The following is a 12,356-nucleotide window of genomic DNA, read 5'->3' on the forward strand; positions in this document are numbered from 1 at the left end:
ACCTCGTGTAATCCGGTTGTACTCTGCAAGGTAACATCATCTAGTGTTGGTAAAATGCACATATGATTACACTTCACATGGATTCTAGTGAATTTTTGCTACGTGTACTGACCCGTGACTATAGGTGTGTTTCTAGAACATGCCACCTTTACCTGCATTATATGGATTGCGCAATATGCTCTGAAACATCTCAGCTCGAGCTCTGAAAGTCTGCTTTCGATCTAGAATATGCAGGGGAAATTGTCATGTATTGCTAACAAGTTACCACTTGTTTTAGACAATTATTGCTTGTGAAATGTATTTTACTCTGTGACCTATAATGTTTCGCTCATATATATACCCATGGGTTAGCTTGTCCTTTCAGTACTTGTGAAGTACTTTGTGCTGTTTTGTGGCCATTTCAGCATTCCTCGTTATGATAGATTCAAAACTAAGAACCCTGCAATGATCGACCCCTGGGGTAATATAACTACTTATGGCCTCTTGGACAATCAAGCTCTCTGCTGCACCACCGGTCCATGAGCCTGTTGGGGAGATCAGCAAAGCCCCATAACAAACTTACCCCTGCATGCTCTTAAATATGTCCCACAAAAAGACTTGATGTAGTCAAGAAAGGAAAAGTTATGGAGACCTCGTCCATAGAAAGAAGGTTAGAGGCTCAAAGCAGCCCACATAGCAAATTAAGTGAATTAAATAATGGTTAGAATACCCCATTCAGGAAAATGGGAAAAACCATCAGCATTATTAACGGGCATAGAAACTGCTTTTATAGGGTTTCATCTAGATAACGTTCACAAATTGCTGTCAACTTTGAAATCCACAAAACAAAACTAACAAGCTTAAAGAATGGTTTAGTCAGTAGATGATTTGAATAGGAAACTTCCTAAATATCCCCAGTAAAAGAAACCTGTCCATTTTATTTTTCTTCTGACTGTTCCCTGCATTAAATGGTTTGAGATATTGAGTCATATCCATCTCTACATGATACCAGTCTGACCTCCTACAACCGTTCCCGGTCCCATTTAACCTAGTAGACCTTCAAGCAGAGCAATGTGGAGAAAACAAATTCAGAGGCCCCGCTGAAAGGCTTTGAACAAGAAACTGCCGAAAAACAACACATTACTTTATTTAACATGTATACAAGTCATTTTAAGTATTTGGGGAAAATCCAGTCCACAGTGATGTCTCCATTAGCCTGGTATGTTTAAGCTGTTTATCAAAATAGAGCATTTAGAAACTAGTCGTGTAAGTATGCTATATGGTTACACTCTATATTCCGTTATTGCAGAACTGCTGGTATCTTGACCATATTTATTGATATGAAAGTGGTTTCTGAAATAGAGAAAAAAAAATGACACCTTCTAATCGCTGTGCCAGGGACCGCTCACACATGCAGCAACCGGACGAGACTAAAATCACAGCGTCTGCCTTTTGTTTAATGCATACGGTCACCGCAGGCAGTCCAAGCATCGCGCCTGTTTTTGAGTGTAGATAGGGCTTTTGCCTAATATTGAAACTCTTGCTAACTCCTGCAGCTTTTAATAATACCGAATAATTGTCAATTGTGGAAAGAAAACTGCTGACTCCTAAGGTTTTTGGTTACATTTTAAAACCATGGCTGCTCTTTTAAGTGTAACTAATATTTTTCATTTCCTTTCATGTTGAAAGATATTGAATTTCTGTAATAAAAGCCTTTAAAGCTTTGAGTGCCAACCACATATAGCATATTTAGCTGGCCGGGTTTACGTAGGAGGCCCACCACATATCCCATAGGCAGCGTTCCCCATCCCCTTTCTGTTATCCAGTGGGGCTGATCGGCAACAGTTCCTCTTTTTGCCTGCCCTAGAAAAAAATCCCAATGCCCAACTGGTCAAACCCCTCATAAATAATGTTTTTATATTAAAATAATTATTTGTGGATAGGACAGATGGGCTTTGTAAAGGGAGTTTCCATAGCTTGGATGGGCCTGTACAATGCATAGTAAAGGGAGTGAAATGATTGCTATGTGTTTATACCCTAGATTGTGGTTATTTTATATAATTTTAGCATTCTTATGCGTTTTCCCTTCTATGTGTTTAATATCCCCTGTACATTGGAATCAATGTGAGTTCTTGCTGCACATGGGGGTCGGAAGAGACCCCCACCTGCAGTGTTCCTCAAGCCAGTGATGGACCTGACTAGAAGTAAATGTCGCATATAGGGAAATGCCTTTAGCCGAACACATCTTCTAGATGGAAAATAGGAGGTGGGCAAATTGATACAGGGGAATTCTGCATAATCTGCAGAGGACACAATGAAAACGTAAAGGGACCACTCAATGATCATATTCATTGAAGTGCGTATGATGGCTGGATCAACTGGTTTTGGGAAACTGCATTTTAAATGTGTATTTATGGAATTAGCCTACTAATGCATGGCCTATAAATCATTCCCTGAGCTCTGCTAACGATGTATTGAACCTTTTGTTAATTCCGCATTCAGCATGCATTTTCACAACATCCCTAAATCGAGCAGTTAATTAATATTATACATATATAAACACACTATATTGTGGATATTTCTCAATTAACCTGTGCTTCTTATTTTTTTTAGATTGGGGCATATGACCAGCAGATCTGGGAAAAATCTGTGGAACAAAGAGAAATCAAGGTAGTGTTTCCACATTTTGTTTTGTTTTGAGTATGTACAGCATGTTAGTTCTCTCTCATTCTGTAAAATTGCAACAAGACAAAAAAAAATCCCATTAGGCTAGGTTTCCACTTGGGTTTTTTTAGCTAAAAACGCCTATAAAAACGCCAATAGCGCCACCTGGCGTTTTTTTGTGAAAAACGCATGCAGCCAGATGTTAGCTGTAATTCAATAGGAAATCGCAAAATGCCATTTCCACCTGGCGTTTTTCTGTTTGGCGTTTTTTTAGTCCTCTTTGGCGTTTTTCTGCTTTTTTGGGCTCTGTGGCAGTTTTTCAAAACTGCAGCATGTTGACACTCTGGCGTTTTTTGCAAGAAATCTTGGCTTTTTTTCTCCAATAGAAGTCTATGGGAGAGAAAAAACGCCATGAAAAAGCCATGTGGGTTTATTGCCTTGGCGTTTTTTATGGCGTTTTTTCCACAGTTACAATGCAGAGGATGGACCCAGTATCTGTGTGTCCTACGAGAAATAGGCTGAAAACAAACAGTTTCACACAAAACAAAGTCCTGGACTGGTTCATATTGAATTTTACACCATTTGGAACAAACATGCCATTACAAACAAACATACGCGACCGGATCCTGCGTGCCAAAAGCAACAGCAAACAATTTGCACCATCATTTGGGGCCAATCTTCCCAGAGGAGCAGACATTCGAAATAAAGCATGCCTTACAAACCACAGAAAAGAGACAAAAGGGTCTACCAAGTAAATGACATCAGGAGAGGGCAGATACTTGCCATTTATCCTAATCCCTTTTAGCTGGGTGAAACTTCTAACTTGTAAAGGCTGGAAAAACTGCCTAAGGTCAAAAAAAGCAATTTCCACAGAAAGGCTAAAACGCCAGAAAAAACTGCAGAAAAAACGCCAAAACGCAGGTAAATGCAGCGGCAGTTTTCTTGGCAGTTTTCCTGGCGTTTTTCATCAAGAAAAAAACGCCGGACAAAAACCCAAGTGGAAACCTAGCCATATTGTGTCGCTCATAGAACTCTGATTATTCATGTCACATTATACTTTAAAACATCCTTTCCTTGTGTGTGTAATTATCCCTATCTTAGTTTGTGTGTGTCCCTGAAGCAGCTTGCTTAGGCAACATTAGGACAATGTGGATAGATATACACAGTACTGTTCATAGCAAATCAATCAAAGTCATCAATTCTAGGTGCACTTGTCATGGATTTTGTAGGCATATAGTTGGCTGTAGGATTAAACAATTACACCAAACAGGTGCTAATGATCATAAAAGTGTAGTTTGAAACACAATCATTAACTTAAACAGACAGCTGTGTAGGAGGAATAAAACTGGGTAAGAAACAGCCAAACTCACTAAGAAGGTGAAGTGACAATTTAATGTCAAACAAAGTATACCATGGCAAGACTGAGCACAGCAACAAGACACAGGGTAGTTATACTGCATCAGCAAGGTCTCTCCCACGCAGAAATTTTAAGGCAGACGGTGGTTACGATGTCCTGCCCAAGCTCTTTTGAAGAAGCACAAAGAAATGGGCAATATTGAGGACGCAGCGGTCGGCCAAGGAAACTTAGTGCCGCAAATGCAAGACACAACATGCCTAGTTTCCTTCACATCTGCCATCTGCTCAGCGTTGGCAGAAAACAGTGGGATCACTGAAGACTTGTGGCTGAAAGACCATACCTCCAACGTGGAAACAGGGCCAAGCCACTCAACTGCTCACAAAAACACAGGAACTGGGGTGCAGAAAAATGGCAGCGGGTACTCTGTGATTATTTAAAATTTGGATTATCTTGCTGTGGGAGAAGGCAGTTTGTTCATCTGAAGGTTGGAGAGCAGTACAAGAATGCGTGTTTGCAAGCCACAGCTTTCTTTGCAAGTTTGGGGCTGCATTTCCATAAACTAAGTTCGGGATTTGGTGAGAATGAGTGGTATCTCCTGATACTTCTCCGTCATGTAATAACATAAGAGGGGCATCTGATTGGTCCCAAAGTTATTCTGCAAGAACTATCTTCAGTGTAAAAAAACCCCAAAAAACAAGGAGTCCTAGAAGTGATGGTACGGCCCCCACAAAGCCCTGCTTTCAACATCATTGAGTTTGTCTGAGATTGATTACATGAAGAGAGTGAAGCAACAGAGGCTGCTTAAATTAACAGAAGAACCTCGGTTATTTTTTAAACAACATACCTGCTGACTTCCTTAAACGCTGCGAGTGTACCTAGAAGAATTGATGCTGTTTTGAAGGCAAATGGTGGTCACACCAAATACTGATTTTTAATATTTCTTGATTTCACTCGCTTTGCAATTTAACATGTCTTTTTGAAAGCTTTTTTTTTTCTCACCTACCTAAAACTTTGCACAGTACTGTTTATATCAGGTTTGTCAAAATGAACAGTCATGCCATTTTGATTGTTCCTTAAGCAGAGCCACTTTCCCCACAATAATCAGCAGACTGGTGTGCCGGTGACTTACTCAGGCTGCACTGTTTGTGTGTTTATAATGTATGCTTGTTTTCAATGTAAACAATGGGCATTACAAAGTATTATTTTGTAGATGCTTGTTTGTACTCATAAACCCTTCAAATGCAATAAGTGACAGCTTCTGTTTTGCGTGTGGAATAAGAGACTATATCTCGGTCTGGGCCATATTCAGAAATCTAGATCACTTTCATATATAATAAAAGTGGGTTGTGTGCTAGTTTCCTGAGAATAATCCTTGCTAACGAAACTGTTCTCTTTTGATGGTGTGCAGTTCATAAAGCTGGTAAGTTGACCTGCACAGCTTGCATTTTATTGTGGCTAACCGAGTGAAACAATCCATATTGCCTAATTTTAAAATAATGTAAGTTGGGTCATTTGTAAGAACACCAATTATTCTTGTATTACCGTATAGCACAGCAATTTAACACTGTTGGCTTAACACTTTTTTCCTCTTTGTGAGTGCTTGGGCATCCATATGAATGAAACCTGCATATTTTTCTTGTAGTGAGCCAAAATGATGGCTGCATGCTAACATGTAATAAGGTTTGTGCGATTTCATGTTGGACTACTTTTAACCATAGTTTGGGCTGTGTGGAAAGCTGTGGTGACCATGGAAATGGAATATTGAATTTTTATAGTTATTCTTATTGTGTGTTAGAGTTGATCCCATTATTCCTCAAAGTCCTCATTGCAACGGAGGCCAGGAATACGATGGCGAAACGGCAGCAAATGATTTCTTGTGGTCATTGACACAAATCTGCAGTCCCGAGCAATAATGCTCTTACTTTCCATGGTTTCGTGATTTATGTGGGTTTTTCATGGTGTACTTGATGCGTGTGAAGCGGCAGACAACAAAGGGAGTGAAATCCTTCAAGATGTGTGAAATAGTAGCAGAGGACAACGAAGTTCATGTGCGAACCAGTTTGGTGACTAAAGTAGCGCAGTTCTGAGACTTGTCGGTGCATGTGTAGTGCCCGCTGCATGATTACATTATACACCCTCAAGATATATAGGTTTGCGGGTTTTCTGGTCGGTGCAGGAATATTTTAATTTGTCCTTGTTGTTCAGTAAACAGCTTCAAGTCTAGTCCAGAATATTCACTTGTAGTGTATATGTTGGGGTCAGAGGGATTTCGACTTGCCTTGTGTATATATCAGGGGCAAATATGTATTTTTTTTTTTTTTTTTTTAAAGAATAAGGATGTTTCTTCTGAGCATGCATTTCATTTATATGAAACAAATACCCCCAATGTTTTAGGTGTCCAAATCTGGACACCTTTGTTAGGGGGTGTGAGAAAAGGTCAAGAAGAGAAGGGCCTTACCGGAAGCAGTACCCTGCTGTGCCCTGCCTCAGAGCTTCAATGGTGGTCTGTGCTGCCACTGCACAGACTCAGATTGATTTTATAGACCCGTAGGCCTGTCGAGGATCTCTCAAAAGCAGAACGGTTGCAGAAATTCCTGAGATCTGGAATGTCTTTCGGAAGTTGGGATGTTTGAAAACTTTCCTTATCCCATTAGTAGGTGGGCTTCTATCATTGTTATTAACTTAAAAAAATCTTATGTGTTTTCTTGGTACCGTACAGTAAATCTAGGCTTCTATGTCTTCCTGCAGCTTTAGACCCAATCAGTGCCTTTTTAAAATTCTTTCATCTTACAGCATCTCCGTGTGGATGCAAAAGAAGCAGTTCAATAGACTCTTAATATGTTTCCGAATAAAGCTTCATGTGATGAAAATCCTTATTTTGGGGTTAATGGTTGGGCTGTGTCAAATAAAAGTTCACGTAAAATGTGACAGGTCCTTCTTGAGTATATCCAGTAAGGGTGGGACGTTGAGGCCATTTTATTCTATCTGAAAGACTGCATTTTTAATCACACTGCCGCTAACTTAGTCAAGTCTCCAGTAAAAACAAATTTGGCCATAAATCTTCGCTACCCCAACCCAAAGGGGGTGGCCCTCCAAGACTTAAAATCCTATGCATGTATTTTATTACGATATTTGGGTGATGTTGCTGAACATAAATTCGGACAATTTTTCAGTAGTATCACTTTTTCCCCCCCAGCATTGCACTCCTATTTAATTAGCGTTGTGCAATCTGATGGTGTTCTATAAATAAAATGCAAAGTCATAGGTTACACACACAAAAAAAATGCATCTGTCCTTGGGAAAAAATACATAGGGTGTAGGTGGGTTTATGGATGAGCCAGGTCTGAATGGGCGTATTACTACATCTCTTGATTCGTTAAATTGCCACGGTCAAAGATTTTTTCTTTCAATATTACATAGTGATTTTAATTTTGATCCAATTAACTCTCTGTACCTGCAGACCTTGAGGTCGCAGTTGTCAATCATTTGACATTTTGGTGACTTCCCTGCTCAGACACCTCACAGAATTGATTATTTGTGGTGATACTAAGGAAGTCCTGCTTGTCCAATTACATTTTTTCCCGCGTAACCTTAGATTTTCCATCAAAGCCATCCTATTTCTTATTTCAAGACAGGATAATGATCAGGGTGTTTGTCCGGTAGATTTTGCTAAGGTAACACTTTCGCATGACTCGGCTGTCTGAAAACATTAGGGGTGAACTTGAATTGTTTAAAAACCTTTGAAAACGAATCTTAACGAGATACTATTGCCACAAAATGCTGGCATATCTGTATTTTAAAAACTTCCCTGAATGTAAACAAGGACAATTACAAACAGCCAATGGAAATTCCCTTCCTTTTAGAATACTCTAGCATTTACATTGTACTTGGTGCTTGAAGCCTTGGTACCTTATTAACTTGTCGATAATGATGCACTCTATTATTATTATTATATGTATCATATTGTAAACTATTTTTGCAGTATATACATCATATATGTTCCATTTTCCAGGGTTTAAGGAACAAACCAAAGAAGACTGGGCATGTCAAACCGGATCTTATAGATGTGGATCTTGTTAGAGGTAAGTAAATCAATAGCAAATGCCCATGTTGAATAACATGTCCAATCGGGTTTATTAAATTTAAAGCGTTAAAACGTTACTAGCTTGATCAGTCTGGAATATCTGATAAGTGGTGGAGCTAATAGCCAATTAACTAAAGGTGCAGCTCAATCTTAAAAGGTCAGGGGCGCAGAACATTCACAAAACCATATAGACTTCGATTGATAAGTAATTTTTTTTATGTGTCAATCACACACACCCCCATATGGCTGGCCAACACTGTGTATTAGGATCTGTAGAGGTCTGCTGTTTCACATGCACGAGCTTCAGGTGGGAGGTGAGAGTGCCTGTATGATGTCAGACTGCTGTGATGCAATACATAGGTGAGGACTTTATATTAATGGCATACTTCAGTAAGCTTTTAAATACAGTTTTTAAGTGACGGGTAGCATTAAGGAGAAAGATAAAACAAGTTTCCGTAACTTCTCTGTACATGATGCAGCACTTATCCAAAACATAGGGCTGGCCTTACTGTCCTAAATGTATGTATGTAAATGTATGTTTAACCCTTTTAATGGCTTTAGGGACCACCCATTGTCATTAAGGGGGTTAACAGCATTATCATTATTTTTATTTACCCATGTATTCTGAGTAACCTGTGCTTTTTTTTGTTACTAAAAGGATCTGCATTTGCTAAAGCAAAGCCTGAAAGCCCTTGGACATCGCTTACAAGGAAAGGAATTGTCAGAGTTGTATTCTTTCCTTTTTTCTTTAGATGGTGGCTTCAAGTAACATCGAAGCTCATTTTCTTTTGGTTGCTTCTCCTGTATCTTCTTCAAGGTAAGGTTAAAAAAAAAAAAAAACCCTAAACCTACAGTACCTTGTAAAGGTTTTAGGCAGGCGTGAAAACAATGCTGTAAAGTAAGAATGCTTTCTAAAATGGACATGTTAAGTTTTTTTTTTTTTGTTTTTTTTTGTTTTGTTTTGTTTTTTTTAGCAAAACATGTTCCCCCAGACAGTCTCAATTTAGAGATCAGGGCTCTGTGGGACCATACGATCGCTTCCATGACTTCTTGTTCTTAATGACTTTGTTTGGGGTCGTTATTGTAGAATAGCTTTGGGACCAATCAGACGCCTCCGTGATGGTGTTGCTTGACGGATACGAATCTGCTTGCGTTTCTCAGCATTAAAGATACCGTTAATTCTGGCCAAATCTCCGCTTGTAGAAATGCAGCCCCAAACTTGAAAATTCTTGTTCCGCTCTCCAACCGTTCGGCAGACAAACTGCTTCTGCTACAGCCAAATATTTCAGATTTCTAATCAACAACATACAAACTTGATTTAGTAAACGAATGAAAGCAAAAAAAAAAAAAAAAAAAAAGTAAAGCCCTTTTAAGTCCGCTATGTTTGTGCGTGCCATCGGTTGACCTAGAGGCAGCAGCCGGGGGAAATTATGAGTCAAACTCCTCTGGAAGACAGAGGGGCATCTTGGAAGCCAATGTATGCATTCAGTTTTAGGGAATTTAGCCTGTTATTCTGCTCCACCCGTGAGTGAATTCAGCACAGCACAGAGCCTCTTTTTGTATGCTACGTGCACACTGGATACATTTCAAATTAATTTCCAAACTGTAAATTGAAATACGAGAAATTTCACAGATTGACGTCTGCGGTGTACAGGGCCAACTCTGCCCTTCCTGGAACTAACGTAAAAAAGAAACTAGGATGGAAATATGGGATCCTTTAAAGGCATGACTTGAGAGGAGGGAAATATGCAGAGAATGGCTGGCAAGTAGTTCAAGGGGGCATTTTCTCTCTATGCTGGTGATTTAATCCACTACCTAAAGACTTTTATAGGGTGATTCCAATTCGCATACACTCGTCGTGGTAATGGGATATTTGCTGCATAATGTACTTACACTCTGCTGGGCTTGCCTCCCCCCCCCCGGACTGCATGAAAATGGCTACTAATGGCACAATTAACAGAAAATCCTAAAAAATGGTGTAATTGGCATAAATGGATTAGGAGGAGGGGCGTGTGGAGAGGGTGTGAATACTTAATTTTGTGCTTGATCTGGTTAACCGACCCTGGCCAGTAATTTCATGTAGCTAGGGGTGTGTATTGCGTGCTTTAATACATGCATGTACAATTTTTAAAATTAAATGTACAAGACTCAAACAGGCAACATTGATGATTGGTGCGGTCGTGTGAAAAGGGCAGATTTCTTGCTTTCCCATATTCTACATTTTACATGAAATATATCCTTTATCTATTGTTTATGGTAAATGATCATAATGCATTATTCTCTAGCCCAAAAGCACTTGTTTTAGCCTGCATGTTACCTGTACCTTAGGTTGTTAGTTGTTTTTATGCAATGTCTCGCATGAATAGCACCTTCAAGTATTTTTATTAGCAACCGACCTAGCCAGTTCTGCTTGGTACTTTATCGCATGTAGTCTTATTAGTGCATTTTTCTCCTTTCATTAATCACTTTGCTGTTTCTCAGTTGGCTTCTTTCATACCATATATAATGGTCAATACCCTCGGGCTTGACAATGATAATCGCTGCGTCATAATGTCGCCTATTATTGGCACAATGTTTTACGTTGTTTGATGTGATATGCAAAATGTACACCAATGTACGTTACAAAAAGGACTGTAGATTCCTTTAAACTGCTGAAAATTGTGTAAGAAAACGAGAGGGATTGTAATCTGTACAACGACAGGAGAGACCTTAAATAGCCAAATGAGTTAAAAAGTGCTGGATCATTCAGATCCGGCGTCTGATGTTTATCTGGTTACGCTTGTTTTGTTCTTTCCAATGGGTTTCTTACAGGAATGAATCCATATAGTATGTGCTTAGATTCTTGCAGTGCTTGCATCAATACGGGAGCAAACCGTTTCCATCATACTGAATGACTGGGTGCAGAGCGTTAGTAGGGCAATCAGCTTTTATTTATTATTTTACTTTGAGGGACGGTTTTCTGTAACCTGTAAGAGTTAATGAAGTTGTAGCTGTAAGCAAGTATTAAATGTTGTGCCCGTGTTTTCACCCATTTATGATATTGAAGGGAGAACTGTGCCACCCTTCCTCCACAATAATAAAAAAAAGATATAATCTTTTCCCAATTAATGCAAAATGATAAAACAAAAAAGTTAGAATGTATATAGCGCCATCATATTCTGCAGCACTGTACAATGGGTACACAGGCCATAGCAGGTATAATTTGGGCTAACGGAAACAAAAGGTGAGGCGGGCCCTGCCTAAACAAGCTTGCGATGAGTTTAAGATTTGAAACAAAACACTTCGTGATCTAAAAAAACGGCTCTGAAGTATTTTGAAATTCCGTTCTTTTTTTGACTCTGAATCATGTGGCCTCAAACAAACGTGGTGATGTGTGTGTTCCCCGACGATGGCTGTGGAAAACACTGTGCGGCTCACCAGTCAAAATCTTTGCGTGTATAGTTTGTCTGATCCACACTTTAGGTAAAAAAAATTATTTTTATTACTAAAGATCAAACCTTGCCCATAGATTTTTCACGTTTTCCAAAATATTTTTCAAAACATTACTCAAGTGCATGACAGCTAAGGGGTGCTGTGCAACATAATTACCCTTAACTTTTCAAGAGGCTGAAAATGCAATATACTTTGTTCTATCGTTCTATTGTGCCACCTAGTAGGGTTCAGACAAACCAGATGTGTTTTTTTATGGAGAACTAGTTTTCATCATGTTATGGAGGACGGCCGTTAAAACACTTTCAGGGCAGATTATGTCTTAGTAATGTTTATTGGATACACAAAATTTTATGTAAATGAGAAATGCGGTACAGATTGGAAGCAGAAGACACATGGCACTAATATACAATTCACTAACATGAATAAACCAAATTATATTCATTTTACATGCAAAAGCTAGTCGAAGCTTGAAGAATTCCATGGCAATTGATTTTTTTTAATACATATTCTGAGAATATAATGGTTTATTGCTTTTATGCATTTTATTATTTTTTATTTATCTCTGCAGGTAAATCTAAATAAATGTCATCTTTTATGTCCCTCTGATCTAGTAATTCACGTTGGGTCCAGAATGCCATTGATGGCGATATATTTTTTTCTTTGGGGGAGGGGTGGTCCTTTTATGCTTGAAGGAGCTTACAAAGTCACCAAGTAAATCAAAAAATTGTGCTTTACCTGCAAACGGTCTGCGTTGCAATGTCCCAGACGCTCTAGCTAATCCAGGCTGTGTATTGCTCATGGCTTGAAATACGCGCCCCTCCCCCATAAGTGTTACAGTCG

General features: G+C 39.1%; 1 protein-coding gene across 3 annotated transcripts in view; it reads left to right on the forward strand.

Moving 5' to 3' along the window:
- Window positions 1-12,356, forward strand: part of PHTF2 (putative homeodomain transcription factor 2) — a 43,732-nt gene that overhangs the window by 13,266 nt on the left and 18,110 nt on the right. For all 3 annotated transcript variants that reach the window (XM_053465473.1, XM_053465475.1, XM_053465474.1), the window contains exons 3-5: window positions 2,593-2,649; window positions 8,013-8,082; window positions 8,743-8,901. In XM_053465473.1, coding sequence (XP_053321448.1) covers window positions 2,593-2,649; window positions 8,013-8,082; window positions 8,743-8,901 — 286 coding nt within the window. The remainder of the gene's footprint in view (window positions 1-2,592; window positions 2,650-8,012; window positions 8,083-8,742; window positions 8,902-12,356) is intronic.

Source organism: Spea bombifrons, chromosome 4 (assembly GCF_027358695.1).
Source record: "Spea bombifrons isolate aSpeBom1 chromosome 4, aSpeBom1.2.pri, whole genome shotgun sequence".
In the NCBI taxonomy this organism is placed as follows: Eukaryota; Metazoa; Chordata; class Amphibia; order Anura; family Pelobatidae; genus Spea; species Spea bombifrons.